The sequence below is a fragment of the Hylaeus volcanicus genome, chromosome 4 (genome assembly GCF_026283585.1).
Source record: "Hylaeus volcanicus isolate JK05 chromosome 4, UHH_iyHylVolc1.0_haploid, whole genome shotgun sequence".
NCBI lineage: Eukaryota > Metazoa > Arthropoda > Insecta > Hymenoptera > Colletidae > Hylaeus > Hylaeus volcanicus.
In genome coordinates this window covers 16,747,021-16,765,467 of record NC_071979.1, presented here as the reverse complement: position 1 = coordinate 16,765,467, position 18,447 = coordinate 16,747,021, and the positions used below count along the sequence as shown (strand labels likewise).

Below are 18,447 nucleotides of genomic sequence, written 5' to 3'. Positions count from 1 at the left end.
TGACAATTTTCACGACAAACTTGCATCTTTTCTCACCGATGGCGCCACTAGTACTAAAACTATTACCCTTTGCGGTCGTATGTCGGGAAATAGTCTCCCTGTGAATTGTAATCGACCTGTGTACGAATAGAAGCTACAGAAACGAAATTGCGTTTCTTTTTTAAATTAATAAAGGTTTGGATAACTTAAGATACAGTTACTTAACCCTTTCGCTACAAAGTTCGATTTTTATTATCATTCTATAAAATATATATGTCACAGTCTATTTTTCTATTCTACGATAGTACAAAATTGCAATAAAGAGTTCAGTGTATATATTACTTACATAATAAATAAACTACTTCGTTGCTTTATACATACAATTTATATCCTAGGAAGAAGTCCCGACGAAAGGGTCTTTCGTTTGTTCTGTTAAATAAATGTTTCGTTCTATATTGCGATTACTTACGTTAGCGTGAACATTAAAACTAATCTAAGCATACTACGAATACATTCCTTATTCGTAAGAGTGCCTTGAAATGAAAAAATGATATTATCATAGTGATGACGTGAGACAGATTATAAAAAATTTTACTATTAAAAAACTAATACTATTCAATTAATTTCTGTCGCTCTACTTGAATATGGTGCAGGTGGTTCATCCTCTGCGATTTTCTTTAAATTCTGCAGTTCTGTGCTTCTTGCGCTGTATAAAGATTTCAAGTATTAGTATCACATCGAGAAACAACTACGGTTGTTCGTTACACCGACATTTATGATTTGTTTAAGTTATGATACCTAGTTTCTGCTTCCTCCTCTTCTCGCGCTTTCTTTCGTTGTTTTAAAAGTCTGATCGCCGCAAAAACTATTAGGAGTATAATTGGAATTAGGCAACCAAGTACTATACCAGCTGTAATTCCTGCTTGGCGAGAACTGTATTCCTGTTGACCTGTGATTTTTAATGAAATTTATATTATTAATATTAATTCAGGGTAACAACCCGATGAAAAGTTTAACAATCGCTGTATTGATAAATAATCTCAGAATAGATATAAGATAGCTATGTACCGTACATGCATGTACACCTATAGAAGAAAGGATAAAGGTGAAAGGATAAGAAATAACAGAAAACGATGACAATAGTACTACTTGTGGAAATTTCCATTCCACTGTAATGATTCTGACCAATGTTTGAAACGTTTTGCAAAAGTTTTAGTAAATGCATGTGGAATAGAAATTTCCAGAATATTGAAGGATACAAAAAAGTTTATTGAACTGTATTTTTACATTAATTAGCAAGCATTGTAAGCAGTTGCGCTACATTACATTGCATCATTGAATTTACAAACTTTGTTACCGCATTTTACTGCGCTTGAAATTTATTACACTTTATAAAACTACGAAGTTCAATTCTAATTCAATTATATCATATTGTATACACTACACGATGAACAGAATTCTATAAAATGAAGGACATTTCTATTCCACAGCAAAAACAGAAGATGTAATTTACACGTGAAAAAGAATAATAATGATATTTAATGTATGCTTGTTTTGTACGATGTAACACGGAATTATTCCGAAAATGTAGACACGAGTTATTACGATCAATGAAAGAGAGAGAGAGTAACATGTTTATAAATATTTGTCATGGAAGAAACGCTTCCAATGATTACATGTGTAAATGGTGAAGTTTTGGAATGTCAAGTACGCTATGTGAATTATTCGAAATTGTTTGTTAAATTCTCAACGTTTAACGTCCCCTGAACAATATTATACGTCGCTTTCTTTGCTGGGACTTCCAGCTTTTCTAACGGACTCTATCATACTCTTTTCCGATTCTGTCAGAGAATTAGGTTCTTTGAGGTCCCAGTCTTTGTCCTCGAAATCGACATCGGGCATATTTGGCAAAGGCTCATTGGTACGATAGACTTTATCATAGCTATGACGCTTTTTGCTGGTACTCGGTGTAGTACTAGTGTCGCTAGTGGGTGAAATCGCTCTAACGTATGGTTTTAATGGTGTGGTCTGTCTCAATGTAGACTCATTGTCGGCATTAGATTCGCGCAAAGAGTAACGCCAAGACTTTACGGAGCTTCCATTCGATTGTTGCTTTCTTATATAAAGAAATACGCCCCCGATAATTGCTACTATTGGAATCAAAACGGCGCAAATAATACCCATTGTTGTCCATGCTGTACGCTGCGCATACTCGACGTTACCTATATTTATGCAACACCAAACACTTTTTATTTTTCTATCTGTGAGCTCATGAAACCTAAATGAATTGGCATTTTTTATGCATGAATGCGATTATTGAATTCGAAATGACTTTAACGGGAGTGAAGTGGAAAATGGGAAAAGAAAATCGTAATATTGAGGGAGTTGGGTGAGAAAATTTGTACAGGATTACGATGTGTTCTTCGTTGTGAATGTAATAATGTTGTAGCGTATGGTGGGTTAATACCGTGCAGAAGCGAAGCCACCGCTCGAAATAATTAGAGGATCGCTTGCTTAAACAATTAACTCAACCGAAGAATTGTGATACATTTTGTTGCTAATACTTTTTCACTTGAAAAGGTAAACCATCCCTTATATCAGGGCCATCCATTGTATTCAAAGCACATGTGCTCGAACGTTGGCACATGCGAGATCCAAGCACACGCATCTGACTAATTTTGCTGAACTATTCACAAAGATCCCCTGAATATCTCGAGTAGTATATCATCGTGGTGCTTTTAGAAAGTCATTGTTCAAATACTTACGTAGACACTCCGTGTATCCATACTCTGGAACGTCCCAGCGACCTTGTGGCGTGCAGACACGCCGTTGATCGCCAATCAGTATGAAATCCTGATTACACTCGAAGGTCACTTTCGTGCCAGGTGTAAAGAAGAAGTTACTCTTGCGGCCGAATCGCGGCGTCTCCAATACACCGCAAGATATTACTGAAAACAATCGAATAAACCCATAGATGAAGCATGGTTTTCAAATGAAACAATTTCCACAAGTCTTCGCGTAACTCACCTGGATCTTCCAAATTGGTATATCTTATCTTAGTATACGTGTCGTAGTAATTTCTTGTGAAATGGGCTGCATCCCTATTGAGGGTCATCGAGTAGTCGTATTGGCATTGATACGAGTCTCCACAGAGGTCTAAAGCTTGTTTTACATCATCCGTCCTACGACAGATCGAGATAAGTCACATTTTTCTCAAAATAATTCGGTGTCCATCAATTTCAAGCAAAACGTTAATTACCTGTTAGACGGTATTATTTCCTGAGCGAACTTCCGATATTCAGGTTCAAACGTTCTGTTGGCATAGTAACTGGCGGTCCTGCCAAATTCTCTGGTGAACAGAGCCCCTCCTTTTAAGTCGTCCTCCTTGTCCTCCAGCATCCACTTTATCGCGAACTCTCTGTGCACAGTTTCGAAGTGGTTCAGATTGGTTGTCGTCACCGGTTGACCGTCTGGGGTCAACAGGTCGTCCGCGATGTCGACGTTCCATTTGCCAAAAAGTCCTGTGGTCTTGTTCTGAAATAAACCAAACGCGTTACCAATTCTCTTTCATTCTTAAACGCTTTACAGTCGAATCTGTTTTTGTGCGGTTTTGTTTTATGCAATTGGATTTGTGTGATTTTTTTTTATGCGGTATATGAAAATATTATGATACGGTTGATTTGAATTTAACGTGAGCATATAACTGGGATCGATTATTAATAAAGGAAGAAAAGCGAAGCGACGATCGCGTATTGTTGGAATGCATCGTCTATTGTCTATTGCATTGCGGACAGTGAATGGCTTGACATTAGCTACTTACTTAAGATAGAATTCATTCTTAAGTGAGATTAAAGGTAAATTGACTATTATTTCTATTTAGATATAGTTTTTTATGATTTTTATTTTATTTTTAGACATAAGTGCTCCCTTAAAATGAATATTTCTAAACGAAAAATTTTTTATTCGGTCCCTTTCTTCCACCGCATAAAAAAAAAGTTTACTTTAATACGGTAGGAAAAATTATTTATTACAGCTATTTATGGAGTTTCTAAATATTTCTTTTATGCATTTCTTACGCGGTCCCTATCTACCGCAAAAAATCAGGTTTGCCTGTACTGTGAGGTTATTTTGTCCCTTTTGAGATCTGTGCCTTACCAAGTAGGTCCAAGGTAAGTAGACCCTGGCCGTCATGAATCCCTCGTTCTCTACCACTTCCACGCCGGCACCAGTGTCGAACATAATGATCACTTCGCTCTGGTTTAAAATGTACGTTGGCGTGTAAACGACCACTCCAGGGAAGTGTTGGAACTTAATTGATGGTCTGTCGAAGTACACTCGCCGATTATCCGCGAAAACGTCCAGACGGTATCTCCACTGGGCGTGTTTTGGCCTCAGACGAACCTCGATGGGGATAGAGTTGTTTCCCCTAGCTGTGAAATGAATTCAGGATTCCAGGTTATCGAGCCTAAGAGTGTTTTGAACACTTTATGTCAATTTTTTAATAGCTTTCGTAATTTAAAATGATTGGCTCTGAAGTAAGGAATAATGTCTTCTTTTGAGTGAAAAAGTACGTGTGAGGTACCTGCAATGGACGTCAATTGCGTAGCTCTGACTTCGCCGTACAAGTTGTTCGGCATTTGCTCGAACCTAGCTTGAATATCCAACTTGTCCTTCTCGTTGTTCACTCGTACTAGAACGAATTCGCCTTTCCCGTTGAACGTGTACTCTAGATTGTCGAACGTGATGATGTGGGGATCGCCGAACACCGTCGCCACCGCAGGAGATTGATAAGCCACGCAGTCTTGGGTAGGTCGTCTCTCGAATCTGAATGTCTCGCAACCGACCGCGTGCTCCTCTTGCCACATGCAACACATGTAGAACGGTAATATGTCGTGGTACCAGTGCGAAAGGGTGGGTACTTTGTTCGCCTCGTCCCAGGGGTAGTACCCAAGGTTGTGTGATCGATGCGGCCTTGAACCCCACTGCTGGTCGTACGTCAGCATCAGGTAACCGTATTTGTCGTAGCAGCATTGTTGCTCGGAACCGTCCATACTACAATTACAATGGAATGTAATATATGTATTGCCTGCATGACTTAAAAACTGTATAGTCCTGTATAGATACTAGAGAATCTCGTACGTCTTCATTTATTACTTCGACCAGCTAAGCAAATGAAGCATATAATTATTATTCTTGATTTATAACCGTGTTACTCGAGTGTCAGTGTTATTAAAGTAACGTAGCCTTCGTTGTGATAAGTGTAAGCTTTACCGCTGATTACTGATAAGATTAGTGTCAACTATATTTATCATTTAATGAAAGAGTCTCAAAGTTATACCAAAAGTTAGTCGTACATCATCTATGTTTCCTTGATATTTCTACACTTCAGTCTAGCACAATATAAAGGAACAGAAAGAATGATAGCATCATCTATTGAATATTTATGTATACTTACTTAGGTGCACCTGTTCTCACGCAGTGATGCGCATGCTGATTGTAAATACAATCCAGATTCGCGTCCTTGTCGCAGTCGTAGTCCGGAAGGAAACGTCCTTTATCGTACAACGCGTGCTTCAAGGAGCACGGACACAGGGATATTTCCGCAGCGAAGTTTTTCAGATACCTATCGTTCATGATCCACTTATCGCAGAGTCGTTGGGCCCACTTCGACCCGTACACTCGTTCCCATTGCGGACCAAAGTACCACCCCAATGGGACTGGCCTGCTCCACAGGCTCCTGCAAAGATCTCTTGCGTTATTGTTCACATGTAAATTGGAAAAGTATTATCTTGCTCACGAGTTACGTACGGCGTGATGTTGTGGCCTGTGTTTTGCTGCGGATCCGTTAAATTCAGCATGATAAATCCAAAGGCCATGTCCTGCTGATAGGGATTGTACTCGTCGCGGTATTTAGCTGGCTGGATGATGTAGTAGCCGAGATTTGTGTACGAAGGCTGTAATTTTGTCGGTGTCATATGTACTTAGAGAATTATTTATGGAACATTTTCTGAATTGTTCTTTAACTCACCTCCAAAGTAGTGATGTACTGAAAGTCTGGTAAAGTTTTGGTTTCGCGGTATCCCCACAAGGATATCTGCACGCCAGCGTTCCAGTTGCTGGTCAAGTTGTATCGATCCCATGTGATTTTTATTTCGGCCGGTTGTCGCTCGTGAACCGATTGAGCAACGTAGATCTTCTCGGTAGCTGTGGCTGGGGTCTCTGCGAATCCCGTGGACACGGTTAATAATTTTTATACGAAGATATATCTCTGTTATTGCTAAGCAAATTCAACGAGTGAATAACTTGCAACCGATAAGGTACTATAATTTAATAGATTTTGATTCAAACTAGTTGTTTCATTACTGAAAAGGTAAATGCTTTTACATAGGAGAATGGCGTGTAACCAATTCTTCTTAAACTAAAATTATAAGAGGCTTATGAGCCGTTCATTGGACAAATCGATTAACTCCATAAAAATAAAAAGTTGAGAAATGCGATGAAATAATGTACATTATTTTTTTAAATTCCCTTTATAAATATTATAAAGTCAACAATAATCGTCGATAATGTTACCAATGAAATATTTTCCCTTCCAGTCGTAAGATTTGCTATCCCCGATGCTGATGGCGAATCTGATGTATCCCTGGGCCTTCACAAAAGGCTGGACACAGATGGCGCGATTCCTATCGACCACTGTACCGATCACCCACACGGTCTCAAACATGCATCGAATCTTTTGAGTCTCGTTGAAACACGGACCAGTGATGTTGACAATGGTCCCGCCTAACATGTTTCCGCTTTCTGGCGCGAACACCAGAGGCAAGTTTGCCCCAGCTGTAACGAAAAGAATCGCGTGTAATCGGATCGTTCTTGCTCCTCAACTTCTCTCTCGTTCGAACCTACCGATATCCTTGTTGCAAGTCCCGAGCATGATCTTCTCGTCTATCCTGAAAATGTGTCGTCCTGGGAAACGGTTCGCCCATCCTCTTCCTGTCAAGTCGCGAATCGTAGACATTTGAGAGTAGGGTTTGTATTCATAGGACTGCGTACCGTTTCCAGCGTTGAAACCGACCTGAATTGCAAATCATAATGAAAGAAACGTGACGAAGCTCGCGATAAATAGTGCACCTTGTGCGAATAAGCTGTTAACAAATCAGCAATTCTTAAGGAGGAGCATTTAAATAGTCTTTTCAAGTACGTCGAAGAAGCGATATCGAACGAATTCGTTGAAAGCGAATATCTCCACCCTGTAGAGTAAATGTATAAATACGTTCGTATATTACATTCCATCTGCTACGATTATTTTTTGATTTAACCGATAAGATAAAGTGACCATAGTTTTATCTTTATCACTGACTTACAAACGGTTCTGCAAGCGTCGGTTGCATCGTAAGCCTGCATGGAAAACTAACTTTTTCTTATATTATACCATGACTCTTCATATTTATCCGTGTAATATATATTATACTATTCCTGCAAGTTATTTGTCTGTGAGTCATATTGTCCCTTATAGTGAAAGCCATCTTGGCTTTACATTTGCTCTATCCTCTTCGAAAATCAGTGATACTTTTCATTCTGGTGAAGTTGTAATAAACAACACTAGGATATCCTATCCGAAAACACAGTGGCTTGAGTCAATTCTTGCATTAACTACAACACACAGACCCCTATAGTGAAAGCCATCTTGCCTTCACATTTGCTTTCTCCTTTTTGAAAACCAGCGCTACTTTTCTTACTGGTGTAGTTATTCTAAACACCAGGGTATTCTATCCGAGATCACAGTGTCTCAGGTAAATTCTGGCATTAACTACAACGAATATCCGACTTACAAAAGCTGGAACACCGCCTTCTCCGCCCGTAGTATCGCCACCAGCTTCCGTGTGACTGGACCATTGAATGTCTAAGTAGTTGAATATGACATAGGTGGACACCTCGTCCGTGACCAGAACCATTTGGAAGGTGTTCGTCTTGTAGAGGGCATTATCGATACCACCGGCGAAAGACATGTTCTTCCACGTGATTATAGCAGCGTGCTTGGGGTCGAAGGAGTCGGAACCGATGATGCCCTCGCGGACGTCCCACTTAACACGCTCCCGCATTTCGACGCCGAATTGATCATTCCTCCTTTGCAAGTCTCTCTCGAGCCTGAAATTTATTTTCGCAGGCACTCGTTAAGCTGGAGTCTAATAGTTGTTGTTCAACAATACATTCGATGAGAGCTTACAGACCTGAAGTAGACGCCAGGCGCTCTTTGATCTATGTCGTCTTTTCTGACCTCCCCTATGCGACACTTGCTGAAGAATATTCCTATAAAGCTGGGATCGTTCTTCTTTGGCCAGTCTTTCACAGGGAAGACGACAGGGTAAGTGTAGTGTACCGGAGGGTCACTGAATTCTAAGTAACCATTCATGGATACCTAAAAGATGGTATATTGGTCTTTTAATGTCAACACTCATTTGAAGTTTATTTGTTTCTGAACAATTTGTTATTATCAGACATGGCCACTTTTGAAATACTACTTCACATGTTATCTTATTCGTTATGCAGGTAATACGACTTATCATTGCATACTTTAATCGAAGTACTTAATAAAAAATTGCATGCGATGCCTAGATAATCTCTAGGTAATAGTAACATGACATGTAATAGGAACATACTCTGGTGTAATTGAATCTGAATCCAAAGAAGGGCAATTGAAAGTTGAAATTCTTGTGTATCTGTGGCATCGACGTTTGGATGTCTTTTTGATAATCGCCCAAGTCGTTATCACCGCCCTTGTCGAAGAACCAATACATAAACTTGGATCGTATTTCTCTCAGCCTCGCATCCGTTAAGACGTAGTTTGGAACTGAATCGGACGAACGAGGCGCGTACCTGTCCGCGTCAGGTGCATCTGAATCTGTGAAGAACACATCAATTCCAATACTTTAGTTCTTATAAGAAAATGGGATACATATTTAACTATATGATTGAAACGTACTTTATGTGATGTGTATGGAAATGTGTCTTGCATTTGTTTGCTTCGTACTGTTCGATTCTTTCGTTTTTAGTGTGCGAAAAAAATAGCTTTACTGCTTTTGTGTCATTATTAAAAATAAAAGTATAATTATATAATGAAATTTACTATTCAACCTATAGACCAGACCTTGTATTACCTTTTCCGAGTAACGATGGATTTTATGAACAAGAGATGATTCACGCACGATAACAAACAATCAATGGAATGGGGGTGCACAGAAGCGCAATCACTTTTAGAATGATGACACATGGTCGTAGGATCACGCCTAGAGTTCTATGTTTTTTTAGTTATCGCTTAGTCAATTAACACTCGCGAAGAGGATCTATAAGAAAGAAGATCGATAATTTCATTAAAATTGTAAACTTGTTCTTATTAATACTCGCGAAGAGGACCTAGAGGAAAGAAGGTCGATAATTTCATTAAAATTGTGAACTTGTTCTAGTGACTCTAAATGAGGTATTCATACTTCCCTTCTGAACATTTCACTTCTTTTCGCGTGGTGTACCATACATGGTACTTGCCAATTTTTTTATACTTAATTCTTCAACCTCTATATTTCAAATCAAATTTGACTTTGTATTTCTAAGTTGTAGTTCCAAAAATAAAAAACTTGCTACTCTTTATACGTTTCATCCTATGTTCTAAGGTATGTCGTGTACTATTTACTATACTGTACACTCTACTATTTATTATCTACTAGATAATAAATCGATGCGTCATTATTGTCGCATTTTTTATTGAATACTTTTACTTCTCCATAATATCAATGTCGAAAACGTATGCTTAGCAGTTAAAAGCGTTGTGAACAGAATTGATTTAGGAACATTTCCAGTGATGATATATGGCACGAAAGGGAAGATAGTACTCATTACGAAAGTCGTGGCGACACAAATCTAGTGATTCATCTCCGATTCACGTTAGAGTGAGTAACTGATAAAGCAGATAAGATCTGATTCGTTGGTTGGACTCTATAACAAATAATGCTAGCATTCCGCGAGCATGTACATTGAAGTAATGCTAACACAAACGAAAAATCAAAGTTTTGACGAGTAACGGAATATTCGGCAGACATCAATTTAGGAACGTCCGACGTCGAAACGACTAACTTTATAGACAAATTAGAAAATTAATGGTCACGCCCATTGATATCGAAACACTCACCGTATCTCACATACTTTCCGCTTTTTTCTCCAGCGATTCTCCCAGATATACCTTTAGAAACTGCAATTTCTTCCTTCGGCTCGTTTTTCTGTGGCGAGGGTGGGTCCGACTTTTCTTCGCCCTGATCATCTTCGACGTTGGCGAGGTCCTCCGCTTCTGAGAAGACTTCCGGTGACGATGGGACCGCTGAGTTTTCGTTAATTTCCGTCTCAAAAGCATCGTCGTTATTCGTAGACACATTTTCGTCGTTCAGACCATACGCATTCTCGAACGCCTGGTTCTCGATTTGTGCCGATATTCGACTCACCAACGAGATCAGAATGCAACCGAGCACGATCGGTTTTGCGAAATGGAAAGCGCGGTCATGACGAACCGCGATCCGCATTTTTAATTAATCAAGGTAGATGAACCGATTTGTCTAGTGTGAGCAAGGAAACTGAGCTTGGTTTCAGGTAACGAACTCTGATAACGGTACTGATATCAGTTATATGACGATAACGTGCGTTTATCTTCTTACTACAGGTGGATAAGGTAACGCACGTACTGAAACGAATGAAACAAGCAAAGGGCTGGTGTCCCACTTTCGAAAGGGCGTGGATGCCCTTTAAACTGCACGTAGGACAAAGACGATTTGCGGGGATATTGCTGCATTGTTGCAATATTGCGGTTACGTTTGAAATATTACCGTGATATCTATGGCCAATATTGCGTTGAAAAGAATTTGGAAAACGACCCGGCAATATTGCAACGCATTGTTTGCGCAATATTGAGTCGAAAGTGTGTTAAAAACGTTTGGTATTTGGCGTAAAAATTAAACACGAGTATTCTCAATTTATATTGAAATACATATTTTAGATTGAAGAATGACGTTGTTTTGGAACCTCTTGTTCTTACCAATAGAGGGCAAACCGTTTCCCGCAAGTTGTTTCCGATAATCAATCACAGAAGATAACAATCGATAGAGCAGGCGTCTTAGGTTGGAGTTAGGAATTAGGATATTTTAGGAATTGGTATTTTTTGTGTGAGAGATAGACAATAGAATGAAATTTACAAATTAAAAAATATAACATTACAATATTTCAAAAATGTTTTTTAGTATCATGTGTCGCATGAATAGTCTTGAATAATATATAGTACAGCTTCCATAGTTAGTCACAAAGTTTTTATATTATTTAAATAGTACTTGAACATATTACAGAGTTTACTTGACATATATGCTAAGATATCAGACTCCATTTAGCTTATGTATACTTGTAACGATCCCACGTGATTTTTATTTCAACATGCTCCCGAATAGGTCCTACGCTTGGAGGTGTTGGTCTCTTTGTAGTTGAAGGCCAAGTGTTTGGAGTTGTTGTATATGGTCTCCATGTAGTTGGAGGCCAAGTGTTTGGAGTTGTTGTAACTGGTTCCCCTGTAATTGGATAATTTGCGAAATATGAACGTAGTTAACGATATTTATTCAAAAAAAGGTCTCCTTGATCATTAAACATATCAAAAGATCATAAAGTTCCATCTTACAAATGGAGTATTTCCCCTCCAAGGTGTAGGGTTTTTCCTCTCCGATCTTGATCGCGAAATCGATTGTTCCATACGCTTCTACGAATGGCTGAACGCAAATCGCACGACTCCTGTCGATCACTGTACCATCCACCCACACGTTGTCGAACTTAAAACGAATTTTCTCAGTTCTGTTGAAACACGGACCGGTGATGTTTACAATCGTGCCTCCTAACTTGTTCCCGCCTGCTGGCGTGAGCTTCATAGCCAGTTTTGCTGCAACTGTAACGTAAAGGATCGCGTAAAATCTGAGCCTTTTTACTCTTTAGATTATTTCTTACTCGGACCTACCGAGATTGTTGCAAGTTCCGAGGGTAATATCTCTGTCTATCTTAAACACATGGCGACCTGGGAACCCGTTAGCTCCTCCTGTTCTCGTTAAATCACGGATCTTGGGCATTTGCGAGTAGGGTTTATACTCGTAAGATTCTGTACCATTTCCAGCATTAAAACCGATCTAAATGCAAATTATAATGAAAAAATTGTGTCGAGTGAACCGAAGAGTAGGGCATATTGTGTTGAATATCTTAATTTATATACGAATGACACTCGTTTTTCTTGATGGATTACGTCGTTCATATTTGAATTAGAGCTAGGCATGTTCAAATAATTTACTATTCAAATGTTATTAGTAAGATGAAAACTGCACCTGCTAGATTTCAAACTTACATAAGCTGGAACACCACCTTCTCCGCCTACAGTATCGCCACCAGCTTCCGTGTGACTGGTCCACTGAATGTCTAAGTAGTTGAAAATGGCATAAGTGGACACCTCGTCCGTGGCCAGAACCATTTGGAAGGTGTTCGTCTTGTAGAGGGAATTATCGATACCACCGGCGAAGGACACGTTCTTCCACGTAGCTACAATAGCGTGCTTGGGTTCAAAAGAGTCGGAACCAACGATGGCCTCGCGAATATCCCATTTAAGACGCTCTCGAAATTCCACACCGAATTGATCAGTCCTCCTCTGCAAGCCTTCTTCGAGCCTGAAGTTCACTTTTGCAGGCAGTGGTTAAGCTCGTGTGTAATGTTTGTTGTTCACTAATACGTTCGATGATAGCTTTCACAGACCTGAAGTAGACGCCAGGCGCTCTCTGATCTATGTCGTCTCGCCTGACCTCCCCTATGCGACATTTGCTGAAGAATATTCCTATGAAGCTGGGATCGTTCTTCTTTGGCCAGTCTTTCACAGGGAAGACGAGGGGGTAAGTATAGTACTCTGGAGGGTCGCTGAATTCTAAGTAACCATTCATGGATACCTAAAAGATGGTGTATTGGTCTTGCAGTGTTACTCAGTTGGAGTTTATTTGTTTCTTAGCAATTTGTTATGATCAGACATGGCTATTTTTAAAATACTACTTCGCATGTTATCTTATTCGTTATGCAGTTAATACGACTTATCATTGTATACTTTAATCGAAGTACTTAATGGGTTAGTCGCAGTCAAGAAAATGGTAACGGACAGTTTCTTGTGTGTGTGTCTTTTGAGGTATTAAATAATAATTTTTATTAATGAAATGTAAATATATTACAAAGTATGTCTTAAAGAACTATAAAAGAATTTTTGTTTTAAAAAAAGGTTAATTCATTTCGTCATAACAGGCGATGGCGTGGGTAGTCATTTGGTTTGCGGTGAGCATGATTTCTTCAAACTGGTGCACTTGAAAACAAAACTAAAGGTAGATTTAGAAAATATATTAGACTAACTTTTCTTGTATACTTTTTTTTTATCCTGTATTGAATCGCTTAATTTTAGTGAAAAAATTCAAAATCAACTTCAAATGCACCCCATTTTGTTTTAAATTAATTTTTTACAAAATCCTTCGATCAGGGACCCGCTAGACTAATCTATTTTCGAAATCTACCTTTGTTTTTATTTTCAGGTAAACGAGTGTTGAGAAATCTTGCTCACCGCAAACCTATATTTTTAAATCATCGTCTACATCATCGGCTGTTATGACGATATAAATTAGTGTTTCTTAAAACAAAAAATGTTTTTTAGTTCTTTAAAACATGCTTTATAATATACTTAATTGTTACTTAATATACTTAATTGTTATTATTTAATAACTAAAAAAAAAAAACAAAGAAATGTCGTTTCTCCTCTTCCTGACTGCGACTAACCCCTTAATAAAAATTGCAGGCGATGCCTAGGTAATCTCTAGGTAATATGTAGTAACATGGCGTGTAATAAGAACATACTCTGGTGTAATTGAATCTGGATCCAAAGAAGGGTAACTGAAAGTCGAAATTCTTGTGCATCTGTGGCATCGACGTTTGGATGTCTTTTTGATAATCGCCCAAGTCGCTATTACCGCCCTTGTCGAAGAACCAATACATTAACTTGGATCGTATTTCTTTCAGCCTCGCTTCCGTTAAGACGTAGTTTGGACCTAAATCTGACGGACGAGCTGCGTATCTATTCGTACGAGTCGCGTCAGGTGCATCTGAATCTACAAATACATACTTACACGTAGAACGATTTTTTTCATTGGTTCATTTTTTTCATTCGCGTTAGATTATCAATAACTGATAAAACGGATATAGATCGATTTGATAGTTGTACTATGTAACAAGTAATACTGACATACGACAGGCGTGTACATTTAAATAATACTAATGTAATAGAAAGTAGAAATCAATATATTCCACAGATATTCATTTAGTATTTGCATATACGATAATCAACGTAAAGTTCCACAATATTTATCTTTCAACTTTGAAACGTGAATAAGGTGTCAATTGAGATATTTGTTTCTCATTTTTTGTTCTGTAGTCATTTTATGTCGATAAGTTTTACCGTCGATGTGGTCTTCCACCTCTGAAATGCCTTCCAATGATTTCTTCGACTCATGATTTTCCGTGGTCTCGTTCTCGGTTAGGGCAGATGCATGACTCGCCAGTAAGAGCAAAACACAACATAAGAGAATTGATTTTGAAAATTCGCAAACGCGATCGAGACCTGCTCGGCTCCGCATTTTTAATTAGTCAAAGTAGATGAACCGATTTATCTGACGGGAACCAGAAAACTGAACTTGGCTTGAGGTAACGAACGCTGATAATGTTACCGTTTTATACTATTGTGATATCGGACGACTGACGATGACGTAATGATTAGTAGAAAGTTAAATGTTTGATTTTCTTGACAAACATTTTTTATTTAATTAAAGTAGTTTCATATTTTTTAATCTCCATATTTAATAAATGCCGCGGTATGAGGCATGATTGATTTTTTGAAATTAATCGGCTTGGATTGTTCATCGAGATGTTGTTCGTGTCGTTGTTGTAATTAATATTAAAAATCGACAAAATTATTGTTTACGTAAGATGTTTATTGTACCTCTGGAACGACGTGATATTTACAAAAGAAACGTGTTTTACGTGATTACCTTCAGAGCGTGGCAGAAGACAGTTTTAGCTTTTAGTCTGGCAAATAATGCGGGTTACAATAAAACATACGTAGTATGTATAGGTACCACAACGTGGAAAGTAACTTTAAGGAATGATTTGCCGCCGACTATAGTTTTTACAGAGATAACGAAATCATTCGGGAGGGATTAATCATAGAGAAATGATAGGATTTTTTCTTTGATGCTACGCGATAGTGTCTCATTCGCTTGGTCTAAAATTGCACAAAGCATGATTTTATCGAATATTTATTAAAACATTAAATATAAGAAATTTATCAGGCTTAAAATGTACTGATCTATAAATGCATCGTATGATAAATGTACATATGAACACTGATAGATGTACCAGAGCAATGCAGTCATGCATTTGCTTCACTTTAAATGTTTTACCGATCTTCCATCCCAATATTTAGAGGTTTTTGAAAAATCTTAAAAGTAGATTTATTTTCTTCTCTTTTTTTTCATTTTGTACTGAAATTGTAGCTTGTATATACCAATATTGTCATAAACGTTTGTAAAGAAACTATATTACATACTTTAAGTTGCACGGTATTGTAAATATTTTCGATCGATTGCACATATCACAGAAGAAACCTACGAAAGACTCAAATTCGAGGATACAAAAAATGCACGAATATGAAAGAATGTTCCTAGTTTCATTTTCTTCAATCAAGTGATGTTTGTGATCTACAGCAGTGAATTGAATGTGACATCGTGGATATGAACTATACGCTTGATCATTAAGTGAAACATTATTTATAACATTTTATTTGTAATGAAATAATCTGTTCCGACTGAGATGCGATAGTTTTAACATTACGAAGACGAAGAGTTATCTCCATTACTGTCTAGATATCCTCCTGAGCCGTTCACGACAAATGATGTTCCCAAACCGTACAAATGTCCACAATATTTCGCGTCGTCAATGTTGTCCTCGAAAAACATCTGAAATAATATGTTTTCATTGTTAAGCTTGAAAGCGAACATTTTTAATCTGGAGTATTACTGATTAAATATTTATTTACCTCTCGCATTTTAAAGAAAACCATTCCCGTAAGTAACGAATCAGATCCAGCTTGATGTTGAGGTCCAACTCTTTGAATTTCCAATTGTTCCGCTACCTCTTGTAGGCCTCCTTTCAAATTTTTGCAAGATTTCATTAAGTACTGTGTACAAAGAATTATATATTAGAATACGATTCCCATCGCAATGAATACCGATCCGAAGTAACTGCTTGTGCGAACTTACTTTTACATCATATATTGTCGGAAAATATATCCTAAGAAGCTCAAAGAATTCACTTTCTTCTTGTGGTAACTTTTGGTCTGTAAGAAGTTTCAGTAGATAACCAAAGTCATAGCCGGAATGAAACGATAACCATTTTATATCGTCAACAAGAACAATTCCAGATGTCATCAAAAGTTCAGCGAAATCTAATGGATCGATACCCTCTTCTTCATGTTTTTTGAATTGTATACCACTGTTTTGCAGCATATCTATACTATCCTGTGCATACATGTCTGTTCTAGATAAGAAAGTATATGATACGTTACCATCATATTTCATACTGTTTTATAATCTTAATGAGGTATTGCTTAAAACTTACTGTAAGTTAAATTTGAAATTAAATTGCCACGTCGTGTAACTACCACCAGGCGTGTTTCCTGATTCATCGAGAAACGTAAGACCAAGTTGAATTATTCGCAAAAGATCTACATTACATCGTAATAACTGGTACTGGAAATCTGCACTAGTCCTGAATTCACCTGTGACAAAGAAGGGTATTTCACATCGCGAACGATTACCGTAGGATTAAGCTAATACCACTGCATCTTACCAATAGGCCTAGCTACAACACCGGGGAACTCGGTATCCATAGCGATGTACTGATATTGTTGTACAACTTGGCGAATTGTTCGAAATTCTTCTTCCAGATTGTGACCCCATACGTCTCTGATTCCGCATTCTTCATTACTGGGCATAGTCGCCCCACCCTTCTGTTGCCCTATAGGGTTGTTTCCTCCTGAAAAATTTTGGAAAACTATAATTTAACAGAATATAACTGTTTATTAAAGTTATTACAACCTTTCTGACCCCTAGTGACATAACTGATAAACTTAATGTAACACTACATTTATATGCAAGAGTATCCTCTACAAATGAGAATTAATTTTTAAATTCATAGGACTTCCAATACGTACCGGTAGCCGAGGGCATAAGGTTAGATATTCTTGTCGTCACCGGGGCTATTTTTATGTTTGAATCCCACCGTCACAGCTTTACCTTCTTCATATCACTGTAGGCATATACATAAATGTTATCACCGATCCAATAATTTTTGTTACGCAATAATGCACATAAAAGTTTGGTAACACAATGTATACAAATTACGCGCACGCCAAGCCAAAGAACAACGACAGATTAACTTAAATTTAAAGTGTTTCCAAATAAACATTACAATTTAAAGGTTAGGTGTCCGAGCAAACAAGTATCGTTTGACATGACGGATATACGACGAACGAAAAATCGAAAATGCAATGTTAACATGAAACACAACAGAAAAAAGAAATCGAACAATGAAAAGTTGTCCCGCTGACCGTTAATTTCTTAAAGAAACGTTCAGCTAACAAATAGGTTATGTATTTCAGATAAACAAAAACAGTTTGTTTGAGATAATATGAAAGGAGCGAGTATCGTGATGTACCTCTTTGTGTGCTCGTTTCTCCGCACGATGATTTATTGTTAACTATAGAAAACGAAGATTTATAAACTACTTATCGCACCTTTAAATCTTCTGTCACAGTACGAACAGGTTAAACGAGTTTCCAAACTCAAAGCAGCAATTCCCTCTACATAGTACCTGAAGTTAGGGCGCCAAAATCGCTAGAGTGGATTTCTTCGTGGTCAGTGGCGTTGCCAAGATGTTCGTTCGCAAATCAACTACAACGAATCGTAGAGGGAGCAGCTGATGAAGTCCTATGCGATTACCATTCGAGGTCGGACGATGTGATACGACATAAAGGTTCACGATTTTGTCGTGGCGTTGCCATCGCATAATTCATATAGGCGCACTTTTAAAAAGGATCATTCTATTCTTTATACTGCTACAACACTTTGTAATGTTGCACTGTTTGTTGCAAAATTGGAATACTCCAAGAAAGATTTATAAAACCTTGCAGCAACATTTCTGCATCCTCGATTTTCAATATATCTAAGAGGTATCCTTTTAAATTAAAAAAAAAACGATTTCAGAGAATTTGAATCGTTATTACTAGAATGCAGGTGTTCATTGATATCAAAAATTCATTGGACTTTTTGC

At 37.9% G+C, this 18,447-nt stretch overlaps 3 protein-coding genes across 5 annotated transcripts; all 3 read right to left on the bottom strand.

Moving 5' to 3' along the window:
* Window positions 1–207: 207 nt before the first annotated feature.
* Window positions 208–10,590, bottom strand: LOC128875229 (protein mesh). Of its 2 annotated transcripts, XM_054120618.1 has the most exons (16): window positions 10,160–10,590; window positions 8,637–8,878; window positions 8,208–8,395; window positions 7,809–8,124; window positions 6,883–7,051; window positions 6,553–6,813; window positions 6,008–6,198; window positions 5,788–5,933; window positions 5,435–5,716; window positions 4,562–5,031; window positions 4,135–4,409; window positions 3,239–3,513; window positions 3,007–3,161; window positions 2,745–2,927; window positions 778–928; window positions 208–685 (listed from the first exon to the last, which is right to left on the bottom strand). In XM_054120618.1, exons 1-16 carry the CDS (start codon window positions 10,542–10,544, stop codon window positions 595–597), a joined length of 3,780 nt encoding a protein of 1,259 aa, XP_053976593.1. In that variant the 5' UTR covers window positions 10,545–10,590; the 3' UTR covers window positions 208–594. The 2 variants fall into 2 exon arrangements, with proteins under 2 accessions (XP_053976593.1, XP_053976592.1); XM_054120617.1 differs by lacking the exons at window positions 208–685; window positions 778–928 and adding an exon at window positions 1,228–2,201.
* A 652-nt stretch (window positions 10,591–11,242) lies between these two features.
* On the bottom strand, window positions 11,243–14,775 carry LOC128874815 (protein mesh-like). Its single transcript, XM_054119897.1, has 7 exons — window positions 14,519–14,775; window positions 13,921–14,171; window positions 12,790–12,977; window positions 12,389–12,704; window positions 12,011–12,176; window positions 11,681–11,941; window positions 11,243–11,573 (listed from the first exon to the last, which is right to left on the bottom strand). The coding sequence occupies exons 1-7, from the start codon at window positions 14,694–14,696 to the stop codon at window positions 11,401–11,403; spliced, it is 1,533 nt and encodes a 510-aa protein (XP_053975872.1). The 5' UTR covers window positions 14,697–14,775; the 3' UTR covers window positions 11,243–11,400.
* A 581-nt stretch (window positions 14,776–15,356) lies between these two features.
* Window positions 15,357–18,050, bottom strand: LOC128874642 (CCR4-NOT transcription complex subunit 7). 2 transcript variants are annotated; one of them, XM_054119564.1, is made up of 7 exons: window positions 17,912–18,050; window positions 17,330–17,424; window positions 16,966–17,151; window positions 16,735–16,894; window positions 16,377–16,653; window positions 16,154–16,294; window positions 15,357–16,073 (listed from the first exon to the last, which is right to left on the bottom strand). In XM_054119564.1, the coding sequence occupies exons 2-7, from the start codon at window positions 17,343–17,345 to the stop codon at window positions 15,945–15,947; spliced, it is 909 nt and encodes a 302-aa protein (XP_053975539.1). In that variant the 5' UTR covers window positions 17,346–17,424; window positions 17,912–18,050; the 3' UTR covers window positions 15,357–15,944. The 2 variants fall into 2 exon arrangements, with proteins under 2 accessions (XP_053975539.1, XP_053975538.1); XM_054119563.1 differs by having other exon boundaries at window positions 17,833–17,994.
* Window positions 18,051–18,447: the final 397 nt, after the last annotated feature.